At 37.1% G+C, this 14168-nt stretch overlaps 1 protein-coding gene across 1 annotated transcript in view; it reads left to right on the top strand.

Annotated features, from left to right (window-relative positions):
* LOC128651914 (uncharacterized) overlaps nt 1-14168 on the top strand; it is a 193945-nt gene that overhangs the window by 150525 nt on the left and 29252 nt on the right. Inside the window, exon 11 of the mRNA XM_053704878.1 lies at nt 204-440. Within this exon, the coding sequence (XP_053560853.1) occupies nt 204-440 (237 nt within the window). The remainder of the gene's footprint in view (nt 1-203; nt 441-14168) is intronic.

Below are 14168 nucleotides of genomic sequence, written 5' to 3'. Positions count from 1 at the left end.
GGTTTAAATATAATACAGGGTGAATTGAATTTTCAAATGACTTTTTGTTTTTTTTTGCATTTTCCATACTGTCTCAACTTTTTTGGAATTGGGGTTGTATATTATAAACAAGTTTGCCTCCCAAATTAAATTAGTGATAACATACACTTTCAGTACCCCAATACATCGCTTTAATTATTCAATTTTAATAACTCTCTTTATAGATCACATGGACCTCGATTGGGACAACAACGACGTCCCTTTGCACCAAAAAATGTTGCAGATTTAAAAGTTGGACATTTAGTGAAATTCTCAAGACCTGGTGGTAAAATCAGTAATGGTACAATCCAGTACAAAGGCCACTTAAATGGAAGAGAAGAAGTGTACTTGGGAGTTGAGCTAGATGGCAGTGAGGTTGGGAAGCATGATGGGATCTTCCAAGGAACACGTTATTTTCATTGGTAAGAATGGTTTGGTTTTGGAATGTTGTATTCATTTTTACTTCTACTGAAGTGTGTAAAAAATAATTAAGGGCCTGACTCTCTGCTCAGCAAAGATGATCTAAAATGATCTGCACTGCTAGATCCCTCATATACCATTCTAGAAGGACAAACTTTGCTCTCTTAGGGACATTCACAATTTAGAAAAAACAAAGATATTATATTCAGTAATTGAACATGTATGTAAACCGAGGAAATGTGTGCTGTAAAACACAGGATATGCTATTCAAAATAAATAATGAAGAGTTCAAAAGCACATAAGAACTGTATTAAGCATCAATAAAAAAGGAGTCCAGGTAGATTTACTTTGGATTATAGATGCTTAATAAAGTTTTATTTTATTATGGAAGCTACACACCTACATTATTTGTTTGGGCTCACAATTTGCATAATTTCTGTGTATGTTTTACTAATTGTATTGCATTCTGGGTTGTTTGTATGTAAAATAAGTCTTGCATTATTATAGAGTGTGATCAACAGGGGAGTTACTTGGATTTTGCATTTGCTGCAAATTTTTAATTTATATCAGATGCTATTTTCTCCTTGTTAACCTCAGACTCCACTGCAAAACTCTATCCTCTCTATCTGGAACTTTGAGGTTCTGACACTTTTGTTAGAGAATTCAGGTAGGTTTGTACATCACACACAAATCTCACTCCCAGCCGGACAATTTTTGAGAATAAGGCCCTAAGTTTGGAAAGTTCATAAAGATACTCTAGATTCATAACAGGACAATATCATGTTTTCAAACTATAACAATCTAAATTTGAGTGTGTATATATATATATATATATATATATATATATATATACACAGTATATATATATATATATATATATATATATATATATATATATATATATATATATATAGTTATAGTTATAGTTATTGTCCAGTCTTCAGACCAACCCACCAGATACCAACTGCCTGGGTGCAAAAATTCACTTGAATATCCAAACGAATGCACTCACAGGACTTGCACACAAAAATATATTTTTTTTACTGGAATGTTTTTGAAGATACAATGCTGATGAAGGAGATTGTATCTCCGAAAACGTTCCAATCCAGTCCTGTGAGTGCATTTGTTGGTTTGGATATATATATATATATATATATATATATATATACAGGTATATATATATTTTATATATTTATATACATATATATATTTTATATATATATATATATATATATATATAACAAGAGTATTGCATTGAGCAATGATACTTTTTTATTGGACTAACTATACATTTATAAGATGACAAGCTTTCGGAAGAATGTCTTCCTTTTTCAAGTCTGAAGCAATATTCACCAATTTGATGGAATTTACAGATTATATCTTAAAACATAGGATTGCTAAAAAGACAGAAAGGGTTACAGAGGTCTGAATGCAGGGGGAGGAGGGGGTGTCGTAAAAATCATGACAGGGGTTTAGGAGACAGAGGCAGACAGTGTCAGTAAAGGATAACAGACAGGGGAAATACTATACTTGTGACAATGGATGTTGAATCCCTTTACAGCAATATTTCGCATAAAGATGGTATTGATGCCTGCTTAAACTTTCTTTCCTCAGACAGCTCTAACCAGACATATAGTGCTTCTACAGTTAGTAAACTTACAGAATTTATACTCACCCACAATTATTTCATCTTCAATAATTCCATCTATTTACAAACCATGGGAACAGCCATGGGCACCAAAATGGCACCACAGTATGCAAACCTCTTCATAGCTGACTTAGAACAGAGATTCCTAGCCATTCACCCTCACAAACCCTTCAAATACTTTTGCTACATAGATGATATTTTCATCATATGGACAGAAGGAGAAAAAAACCTAGAACATTTTCATAAATCATTTAATCTATTTCATGCATCAATCAAGCTTAAAATTGACTTTTCTAGAGACTGTGTCAGCTTCCTGGATACAACAATATCCATCACAAATGGCAAATTGCACTCATCTGTATACAGGAAACCAACAGATAGATGCAGCTACCTCCACAGCTCCAGCTCCCACCCCAATCCATAATCTACAGTCAGGCCACCAGATATCACAGAATTTGCTCAGACACCAAAGACAGTGACAAACACCTCATCACACTGTCCCAATCATTCAGAGAAAAAGGTTACAAAACAAAGGTTATAAACATACAAATTAAATCTGCCCTCAATACCCCACGTGAACACTTGCTACAATACAGGGAGAAGAAAAACATATTGCGGATCCCACTAGTAGTCAAATATAACCCTGCTGTAGAAGGAATACAAAAAATCATAAAAGACTTACAGCCACTACTCTTAGAGGATCCCACACTCAAAAAAATATTTCCAACACCTCCTATCCTGGCACTCAGACAACCACCCAATCTAAAACAGAAACTGGTCCACAGAAAGCTACCCATTGATAAAAAGAACACTCAGAATGGAACCAAGTGCTGCAACAAAGCTCTCTGCACACTATGTCAACACATTTGTGAAAGCAGCTCATCTAATCACAAGAGTAAATCCTATAACATTAAAGGGGCATATTCATGTATATCTGCAAATGTGGTATACTATACATGATACATTGCACTGCATGTGAAGTGGGATGTTATATTGGAGAAACAAGCCAAAAACTGCACCTTCGGATGAACTTACACAGACTCTTAATCAAAAACCACTGTGAAACAAAATACTGTACCCTTGTTGGTCACCATTTCACCCAACCTGACCACTTCATCCAAAACCTCAAAAACAAGATTCTCAGAGGCAACTTCAAAAACACCATGGAAAGAAAAACCTTTGAAATTAAAATGATAATGCACTTCAACTTGCTAAATTCTGGACTAAATGTGGACTTTGGTTTCTTAACCCATTATCAACATTTTTTGTAATGTACTTTCATATACTGTAGTCTATTATATTGTATATTCCACACTCTCTATGCATAGGTACGCAGGTAAGCCTATGTCCACACTATTGTCATTATTATTATTCCCCTCTTTTTTCTTTCTTTCCTTTCTCCATTTTTGACTATCTTATATTCCCCTGTATACCTAATTTCACATCTTTATACATATTGATTATATGTTGATATATAAGTTTATGTCAATATATGCTTTGTGTATAACCATATATTTCCCCTGTCTGTTATCCTTTACTGACACTGTCTGTCTCTGTCTCCTAAACCCTCCTCATGATTTTTACGACACCCCCTACTCCCCCTGCATTCAGACCTCTGTAACACTTTCTGTCTTTTTAACCATCTTATGTTTTAAGATATAATCTGTAAATTCCATCAAATTGGTCAGTATTGCTTCAGACTTGAAAAAAGGAAGACATTCTTCCAAAAGCTTTTCATCTTATAAATGTATAGTTAGTCCAATAAAAAAGTAACATTGCTCAATGCAATACTCTTGTTATTTTGATATCTAATTCTCTGGACTAACACGGCTACTCTAATCAATGTGTGTATATATATATATATATATATATACACATATATATATATATATATATATATATATATATAAATATATATATATATATATATATATATATACACACATATACTCCCTCCTGAATCAACCACCTGGGTGCAAACAAGATAAGGATAGTCTAGAAACAAAAGATGCACTCTCAGGATTTTCACTCAAAAAAGTGTCAGCTTTATTGGATGACGTTTAAGACTGATCGTCTCTTTCATCAGATGAAAGTGAATACAATACAAGAAAATATCAAAATATATAGTGTGCAAAACAGTGCTCAATCAAACACATACCCTCCTCTCAGAATTTGCATCCATGTGTTCCATAATTATAGCAAACCGGATGTCTAAACTGAAGTCACTTCCGGTTTCACAGATTCTAACAAGATATAACACAGAGATGATATAAAACACAAATTAATATACAAATTAGTATATATCATCATTATCTGATAATCAATCAATTAGTGAATAAAATATAAGGCTGCAAAATTGTGGAAAAATAAAATGTAGAGACTCCTTACACTCTATATTAAATGGGTTGTCATGACAACCAGTGTTTACAAACAAACATTGCACACAATGCGTGTGGTCTGGATCATCTATTGATCCTAGTGTAACCACAATGTGTTATTCAATATAAAATGTGTGTAATGATACAAAATAACCATGTGGGTAAGTTAACCAAGTGTTTTCTACATGCCCTAAGTAACTTCCATTTATGTTATGATTGGGAACGGTATACTTGTAGATAATCCGACTTGCCTCAGTATGATGTTAACACATAGTGGCAGGAGGCAATAATATGCCATAATGTACTAAATACTAGCTCATTACCATATTGGATAATCCCACATAGTGATTAGATACAATATGTTCACATCACATATATTACAAAATTAAAAACAATTAAAAATATTCTGAATGGACTGTAGACTCTGCATCTCCTTGTATGTCAGTGAAAGTGATTTCTGTGTGATACTAGACATATTTTGCCATCATACATGTTTTGTTACTGTGGGACTTCACAACCATAGTGCCTGGTTTATTTTGTTCCTAATGGATAAGAGTCAACATTTTGTAGAATGTAGAATGTGATTATATACCTCCCAGATTCCAATATGTATGGCTCCATCTGAAATAAAGGTGACTTCCATTATATTAGGAAAAAGTAGGCATTTTGGTAATTCCGCTAGCAGATCAATCCTGCAGGACCAGATTCCCCACTTGGTATATCGAGTAGATCAACGACCTCCAAGGATGTTGCCGACACACTCATACCAATTCGCTCCACACTACTTAATTTGCACCCCTGGTATGTAACAGATTATGTCAGCCATTAGAAATCCGGTACAGCGTTTAGACCTCCCGGGAAGATGGTTCCCAAATGATAGATCCATCGGGCCTCTCTAATAAGTAGGAGTTTATCCCGGTCGCCCCCTCTGTCCAATTTCGGTATATGATCAATGAGTGTATGTCTGATTGAAGACACAGTGTGTTTATTCTCAGCACAGTGCCGTCCTACTGGCTGATCAGATTGTCCTTTTCCAGTGCCTTTTGTATTGCTAGCCTGTGGTTGGCCATCCGCTCCCTTAGCGTGCCCTTTGTCTTTCCCATGTAGAATTTTGAACACGGGCAAACCAGCAAATAGACCACATGTGTGGTGGTACACGTAATTGAATGTTGAATGGTATATACTGTGTTAGTGTGAGGGTGGTGGAATCTTTTCATAGCAACCAGACCATTGCAGATCATGCATCCTGTACACTTGTAGCTGCCCTTTATGTTGACTCTTTTCTCTTCTTGGTAACACTGTTTGAGGTCTGTTTTCACTAACAGGTCACGCAGATTTGTGCCCCTCTTGAATCCCACCATTGGTGTCAGTTCCTTGGAAAACTGAAGTTTAGGATCTGATGACCAAATGGGCCAATGCCTCCTAAGGATTCTACCAGTGTTAACTGTGCCTAGAGTGAATGTAGTGACCATGATACTTTTTTTTGTTGTTCTTAACTTCTTTCTGCTTGTTAATTAGATCTTCTTGGGTACTTGTCTGAACTTTATCAAGGATTGATTAAATGGTTCTTGGTTTATAACCCCTCTGGAGAATTTTATTTCTCCTAACTGGGAAACCCCTAAAGCATGTTGTGTGTTATTACGTATGGTCCTGACCATTTGTGATTTCACAATCCCCCTCAATAGTGTAGGTGGATGGCAACTATCTGCTCTTAAGATCGAATTGCGGTCTGTGGGTTTCTTAAATAATGTACCAATTTTCTCACTATCCTTGAATAAATTTTAGTCTAGGAAATTGATGCTCTCATCGTCACATGTCATTTTGAAACGTACAGTTGTGTCTGTGTGGTTTAGATAATCAAGCCATTTATGTAAACTGTCAGAGCCACCTCGCCAGATGAGGAAAATGCCGTCTATGTATCTTCTGTAGAAGACCATAGACGATATCTCCCCGACCCATAAAAACTTATTTTCAAGGTCAGACATAAAGATATTGGCATACGATGGGACCATGTTTGACCCTATTGCAGTGCCAGCCATCTGCAGATAGAAAATATCTTCAAATCGAAAATAGTATATATCTATGTTTTATATATATATATATATATATATATATATATATATATATATATATATATATATATATATATATATATATATATATATATATTGAGTTCACCTTTTTTTGATCTGAAGAAAGTTTCCCTGAAACGTCATCTAATAAAGTTGACCTTTTTTTCACAAAATCCTGAGAGTGCACTATTTATTGGAAGTATACATTTGGCTATATTTGCACCCAGGTGGCTGGAATAGGAGGGAGGATTCGTTTTTCCTGCATAAATATATATATATATATATATATATATATATATAATATATTTATATATATTTTATATATATATATATATATATATTTATTATATATACTGTATTAGGGATGCACCGATACCGATACTAGTATCGGTATCGGTGCCGATACTGAGCATTTTCACAAGTACTTGTACTTGTTTACAATGCTCCGATGCCTCAGCCGATACTTTTTGAACCCTGTGAGGGAAGGAGGGACGTGACGTGAAGGAGCCTTGCGTGAGGAAGCTCCTGCTGTGCTAATACCATCAGAGAGAAGTAGAGAGGGGCGGGGACCACGCGATTGCAGCAGGGAGCTAACACCTAACAAGGTAGACACTCAGAGATCGACGCGTGTGGAGGAGTCAGATTGTATCAAGGTTAGGGGATTTTGCTTATGTGTGCGCTATTTTATTATTTAAATATTGCAGCCAGCAGCCGTTAATAAAAGATAGCAGCCATGTTAGGGGATTTTTTTTGCTTAAGCCATTATGTCTTGCAGGTCCGTTATTAACTGGAAACAGGATTGGAAAACACAAACCGAGTTTGAACTGTTAGCTAAAGTTCAAAATCTGTTTGTGTTTTTCAACCCTGTTTCCAGTTAATAACAGACCTACAAGACATAATGGCTTAAGCAAAAAAATCCCCTAACCTGGCTGCTATGTTTTCAGCCATCAATGAATGAGTGCTTAGTGCTAACTTAAAATAATATATAAATACCCGCAATGTGTCTCTGCAATACGTAGTTCCAGCTCATGCAGACCAACTCCCAATCAAGACACACATGTAATCCATACAAGTTGCGAATCCCTTCGTTCTCCACCCTGGTGTCAGACATAGTTTCAGAGCACTTTAACATAGTCCTAGGAGTTGGAGGTACTTAGTCTTGTTATTAATTATGCATTAAAAATGCCTAAGCAGCGTAGCAGACATAGCAATCTCCACTGATTCTAACACCGGAGTGTGCCAGTACCTGTGATACTTCACACTCCGGTGTTAGAATCAGTGGAAATTGCTATGTCTGCTACGCTGCTTAGGCATTTTTAATGCATAATTAATAAACAAGACTAAGTACCTTCAACTCCTAGGACTATGTTAAAGTGCTCTGAAACTATATCTGACACCCTCTCCACCCTGGTGTCAGACATAGTTTCAGAGCACTTTAACATAGTCCCAGGAAATACTATAACCTTTTTCAAAAATGCTTTCTTGTTTAAATAAAAAACGTTTTAGTGAGCTTATTTTTCACTGCCCAGTAACACACTGTGCAGCATCTCCCCTCCGTTTGTGCTCCTCCCCTGTGCCTCTGCCCCATGTGACTTACCGTGTCATACTGTGAACCCAGACTGACTAGGAAGTGGAACAGGAACACAGTGCTGCTGCCTGCTAGCTGTTTAGGATTTCAAGGTAGATGCCCCAATGTGTCCCACTGCATAATGTCTTCCCCCCAATGTTCCCATCCAAATGTCTCACTGACTGGTCTGATTAGCTGATACAAAAGTGGCCAGGCATTTCTTCTAGTTAGACAAGGAGTTGACTATTAAACTTCTTTTTTAGACATTTGCCACAATAGAAAATAACTTTCTCCTCTCATCTGCACCACATGCTAGGGGTAGAACTCATTGTCCTCCAAGACAGTTTCAAATAATCCAGTTGTTAACCCATTGACCACCAGAGGACTGCAGTGAATTGCTTTACACTTTACAGTGCATAGCAGCTTTTCTGGCAGCTATTTGGTTAACTGTATGTGTGTATTACTTGGAGCTGTCTTGGAGGACAATGAGTGAGTTCTACCCCTAGCATGTAGCTCAGAGGTGGAAAGGAGCTGCTTGGTGCTCAGTGCTGATGCTGTGATTTGCAAAAGAAGTGAGTCTGCAAAAATATATTTCTACTACACTACTTATGTAAATGGAATGGTGTTCCTCAATCTACCCCTGCACTAGTATAAGCTAAATTATATGGAACTGATCACTTTATATTTGTGTTTTAAGTTAAAACACAAATATAAAGTGATCAGTAACATATAATTTAGCTTATACTAGTGCAGGGGTTGATGAAGTGCTGTAGATTGAGGAACACCATTCCATTTACACAAGTAGTGTAGTAAGATATGAACAGAGAAGGGAGGAAAGTTAAAAAAGTATATAACAAAAGGCTGTGACTCTGTTGTAATGTGCTTGGGAAACTGTCACATGACAATAGAAAAGTATCGGTACTTGGTATCGGTGAGTACTTGAAAAAAAGTATCGGTACTTGTACTCGGTCTTAAAAAAATGGTATCGGTGCAACCCTATACTGTATATATTATATATATATATATATATATATATATATTATATCTATAATCTGAGGAAGCCCTGTCTACCAATAGATGCAGGGGGTGAAACGCGCGTAGGCATTGGATGCTTGTGCCACGTGACCCCGCCCAACACATCGGACTACTGCCGTGTTACATACCGCTGATGTTTGGCGGTTCTTTTAAGGCTACTGGATCTTTATGGCTTGATATAGCTTTATGGCATGCTGATTTCCAAGTCAGCTCTATTTGCACGTGAAGACAGATAAGTGCTTGGATACTTACAATTTAGTGGGACTATGTTCATTCACTGGAGGTGGAACTTGACTCTCTAATCAGTGATATTTCTTTTCTCTCATATACCACACTGTGAGGGTTGATTTATGTCAATTTCACAGGTTTTATACATCAGGTTCTCTGTCACTTTAGTGCCTCACTATATGAGGGCCTAATTAAACTCAGATTTTTCTTAAATTTAAAAGACTGCTTTATTCCCTATCTTTTAAGGAACATTTATTATGATGTGCCCTTTTTCTCCTCTTACAGTTATTTGTTACATATAAATGTATAGGGTCTGCACCATTCAACATTATATTTGCTTATATTGTGATATTTTAGAAGTTACACACATTTATATCAACCATTTGTCCTCTTATCTAGCGTTACATATATATATATATACAGGGAGTGCAGAATTATTAGGCAAATGAGTATTTTGACCACATCATCCTCTTTATGCATGTTGTCTTACTCCAAGCTGTATAGGCTCGAAAGCCTACTACCAATTAAGCATATTAGGTGATGTGCATCTCTGTAATGAGAAGAGGTGTGGTCTAATGACATCAACACCCTATATCAGGAGTGCATAATTATTAGGCAACTTCCTTTCCTTTGGCAAAATGGGTCAAAAGAAGGACTTGACAGGCTCAGAAAAGTAAAAAATAGTGATATCTTGCAGAGGGATGCAGCACTCTTAAAATTGCAAAGCTTCTGAAGCGTGATCATCGAACAATCAAGCGTTTCATTCAAAATAGTCAACAGGGTCTCAAGAAGCGTGTGGAAAAACCAAGGCGCAAAATAACTGCCCATGAACTGAGAAAAGTCAAGCGTGCAGCTGCCAAGATGCCACTAGCCACCAGTTTGGCCATATTTCAGAGCTGCAACATCACTGGAGTGCCCAAAAGCACAAGGTGTGCAATACTCAGAGACATGGCCAAGGTAAGAAAGGCTGAAAGACAACCACCACTGAACAAGACACACAAGCTGAAACGTCAAGACTGGGCCAAGAAATATCTCAAGACTGATTTTTCTAAGGTTTTATGGACTGATGAAATGAGAGTGAGTCTTGATGGGCCAGATGGATGGGCCCGTGGCTGGATTGGTAAAGGGCAGAGAGCTCCAGTCCGACTCAGACGCCAGCAAGGTGGAGGTGGAGTACTGGTTTGGGCTGGTATCATCAAAGATGAGCTTGTGGTGCCTTTTCAGGTTGAGGATGGAGTCAAGCTCAACTCCCAGTCCTACTGCCAGTTTCTGGAAGACACCTTCTTCAAGCAGTGGTACAGGAAGAAGTCTGCATCCTTCAAGAAAAACATGATTTTCATGCAGGACAATGCTCCATCACACGCGCCCAAGTACTCCACAGCGTGGCTGGCAAGAAAGGGTATAAAAGAAGAAAATCTAATGACATGGCCTCCTTGTTCACCTGATCTGAACCCCATTGAGAACCTGTGGTCTATCATCAAATGTGAGATTTACAAGGAGGGAAAACAGTACACCTCTCTGAACAGTGTCTGGGAGGCTGTTGTTGCTGCTGCACGCAATGTTGATGGTGAACAGATCAAAACACTGACAGAATCCATGGATGGCAGGCTTTTGAGTGTCCTTGCAAAGAAAGGTGGCTATATTGGTCACTGATTTGTTTTTGTTTTGTTTTTGAATGTCAGAAATGTATATTTGTGAATGTTGAGATGTTATATTGGTTTCACTGGTAAAAATAAATAATTGAAATGGGTATATATTTGTTTTTAGTTAAGTTGCCTAATAATTATGCACAGTAATAGTCACCTGCACACACAGATATCCCCCTAAAATAGCTATAACTAAAAACAAACTAAAAACTACTTCCAAAACTATTCAGCTTTGATATTAATGAGTTTTTTGGGTTCATTGAGAACATGGTTGTTGTTCAATAATAAAATTAATCCTCAAAAATACAACTTGCCTAATAATTTTGCACTCCCTGTATATATATATATATATATATATATATATATATATATATATATAAATGTAGCAAAAATGTGCGCTCTCACTCCATCAAACAGCTGCCAAGGAATGAACAAAAAACTTGCACTCTCTGGTCTTTTCAATCAAGTAAAAGTTTTACTTTGGGCAGTGAGGTTTCGGGGAGAAAGTATTCCCTTCCTCAGACACAGTGTATACAAAGTGTAACAAACTTATAGATATCCTGAAGCAAACCCCTCCCCCCAAATAAGACCAAGAAAACATCAAACGGTCACTATGGTAAACACCCAGTCTCAAAAATAAACAAAAACATCATGTGTTTATAATAAGAACTGTCTGAACTCATCATTATTCATTATACTGCTACTGTGAATCGTGACTATTTTTAAGGACAGGAAGAGTAAACAACAATGGACACAAACACAGAAAAACATAGAGACCTAAAGTTAAGTGCATATCATATCTAAGTACATCTAAACTATGGTAAAACTCATAGGATTAAAAAGGAATACATGTCTCCTATATGCACCTATATGCAGATCGGGCACTCACCCATGGCCACAAGTTACTCCAAAAAGCGGAATATCACATTAATCCTGCATCTCCGCCAATCCGTATACGCGGAAGTGTCAGCATTCAACCCCCTGGTACACCTCACGGTCACGTGCCACCACTAGCCAATCAGGTAATGACATCAGTGTAGCCATGGGAATGTCAGTGTTACGGACGCCGCAATGAAGCACGTCTCCTGCATAAGAAAAAGGACAACACAAATATATACATAAGCATCAGTATCTTGGATTAAGCTATACTGTGCTAATCAAAAACTGTTCACTCGTGTATACAGTGATAAATGCCAATACATATACATGTACTCAGTACAAGTCATAAACGCATGTCAGCTTCTAAACAATGTCTGTAAACTGTGCATCAAGCACCTATATCAGGGCATAGTTAGTTATGGAACAGAATACATTAAATCACTGCACTTTTATATGGGGCTAGTATTATGGCTGATCTAGTTAACACACCTACTGCATAAGGCAGATCTTACATTGGACATGCCTTTTAAGGCTAAATTAGAAAACTATGATCCAATATGTATGACCTCATAAATATGGGTCTGATTATACTATGTAAAGCTAGGGATGCACAAGTCTGAAAATCTTTAAGGATAATAGGGGCATATTTTGCTGATCTAAGATCCATCGCTACTGCATAAAGTAAACCTTACATGGGGCACCCATATAGAGCTATATGAAAAAACTATGATCTAATGTATATGACCTCATAAATATGGGTCTGATTATACTATGTAAAGCTGGGGATGCACTAGTATGGATTACACCTGAGAAATCTTAAGGGATAACAGGGCCATGACTGCACAGCATAGAGAAGAAAGAATCACACCATCTAACACCGTGTTCTTATGACCCTATTTTAAGGATCATAATATATAGAACACTGTGTAAGGATAGAGCATCTTATAAAAAAGCAGTGCCAGTCAATCATAGTATTGAGTCCATGTGGCTGTAGAGTGTTCAATCGATGGATCTATATCGACTCCACCTGCAACAATGTTCTATTTCTGTCACCCCCACGTTTCAAAGGGGGAACATGATCAATTAGAACAAAGCGAAGATCATTGATACTGTGTCCGGCATCTAGAAAGTGTCACCTCACTGGCTGGTCACTCTTTCTGTTCTTTAGGGCACTCCTAATAGCAGATCTATGATTTGCAAAGTGCACCCTGGCATCATCTGTGGTCTTGCCCACGTACAATCTACCACAGCTACAATTAAGCAGATATATAACATAACAACTAGCTAAACTAATTGTAAAAGGATATACAATTAAGTATAGAAGGATTACCTTCACGATAAGAGTATATGTTAACTCAGAAAACTGATTTTAGTTTTAGCAAAATATTATTCCATTTCAATCACACATTATTATCTTTATTAGAGAATCTAGGTCACAACCAAGAACAATCATTCATACAATAGCTTAAGCTAGGTTAAAAACACTTTAACCAGAAGTATAATATATATGGTTACCAATAGTAAGTACTTTAAATAATTAGTGTCAGCCAACAGTTAAAAATTAAAAGTAGACTATACTCTTACAATCCGAGGGCTAATTTACTGCTTATATTTTTATATTATACAACTGTTGAGCTGAGATAGGTAACAATAGTTATAAAGGTAAACTTATATTAAACCATGGTAAGCAGGTTAAAAAAAGGAACAAGGAGAGACAAGGCTACTCCTGAGGGACCCCTGACGCACGTTTCACAAAGAACGCTTCCTCAGCGGGGGTGCGGGCCGCTGCTATTGTACGCCATTTATGGATCTTAACAGTCCACCTCACAACGTGATAAGCACCTGTCATAGTGTTTCTGCAACGGGATAGGCTACCGGATATGTCAATCAGATGATGCATCTGAGAGTGTCATGAAGCTGGTGACGTTGAGAAGGGCGTAATTTATGGGGCAGAGTTTCCCATAATGTTAGCCCATCAAAATGCTATGTTACCCAGAATTTGAGGGGTGTGTGTCTAAGAGGTGTGCAGATTGGATGATCATATTTACACAGAATCGTTGCTGTATAGATGCCATTAGACTGAATAAATATCATGCTTGAAAACGCATATAACAAATGGATCTGATGTTTATTCTCTTTCCAATATCGAGCTGAGTAGTCCGGAGGTTGGATAAGTTGTCGATCTATTCACATAGACAAATCTCAGTCTACATGTGTATCTACATAACATGTGTGATAGTGCAGGTCATGAAGTATCTAATGGTTTATCTCTTCTGT

This window comes from Bombina bombina, chromosome 3, assembly GCF_027579735.1.
Source record: "Bombina bombina isolate aBomBom1 chromosome 3, aBomBom1.pri, whole genome shotgun sequence".
In the NCBI taxonomy this organism is placed as follows: domain Eukaryota; kingdom Metazoa; phylum Chordata; class Amphibia; order Anura; family Bombinatoridae; genus Bombina; species Bombina bombina.
The sequence above is the reverse complement of the archived record's forward strand: the minus strand, read 5'-3'. Positions and strand labels throughout refer to the sequence as shown.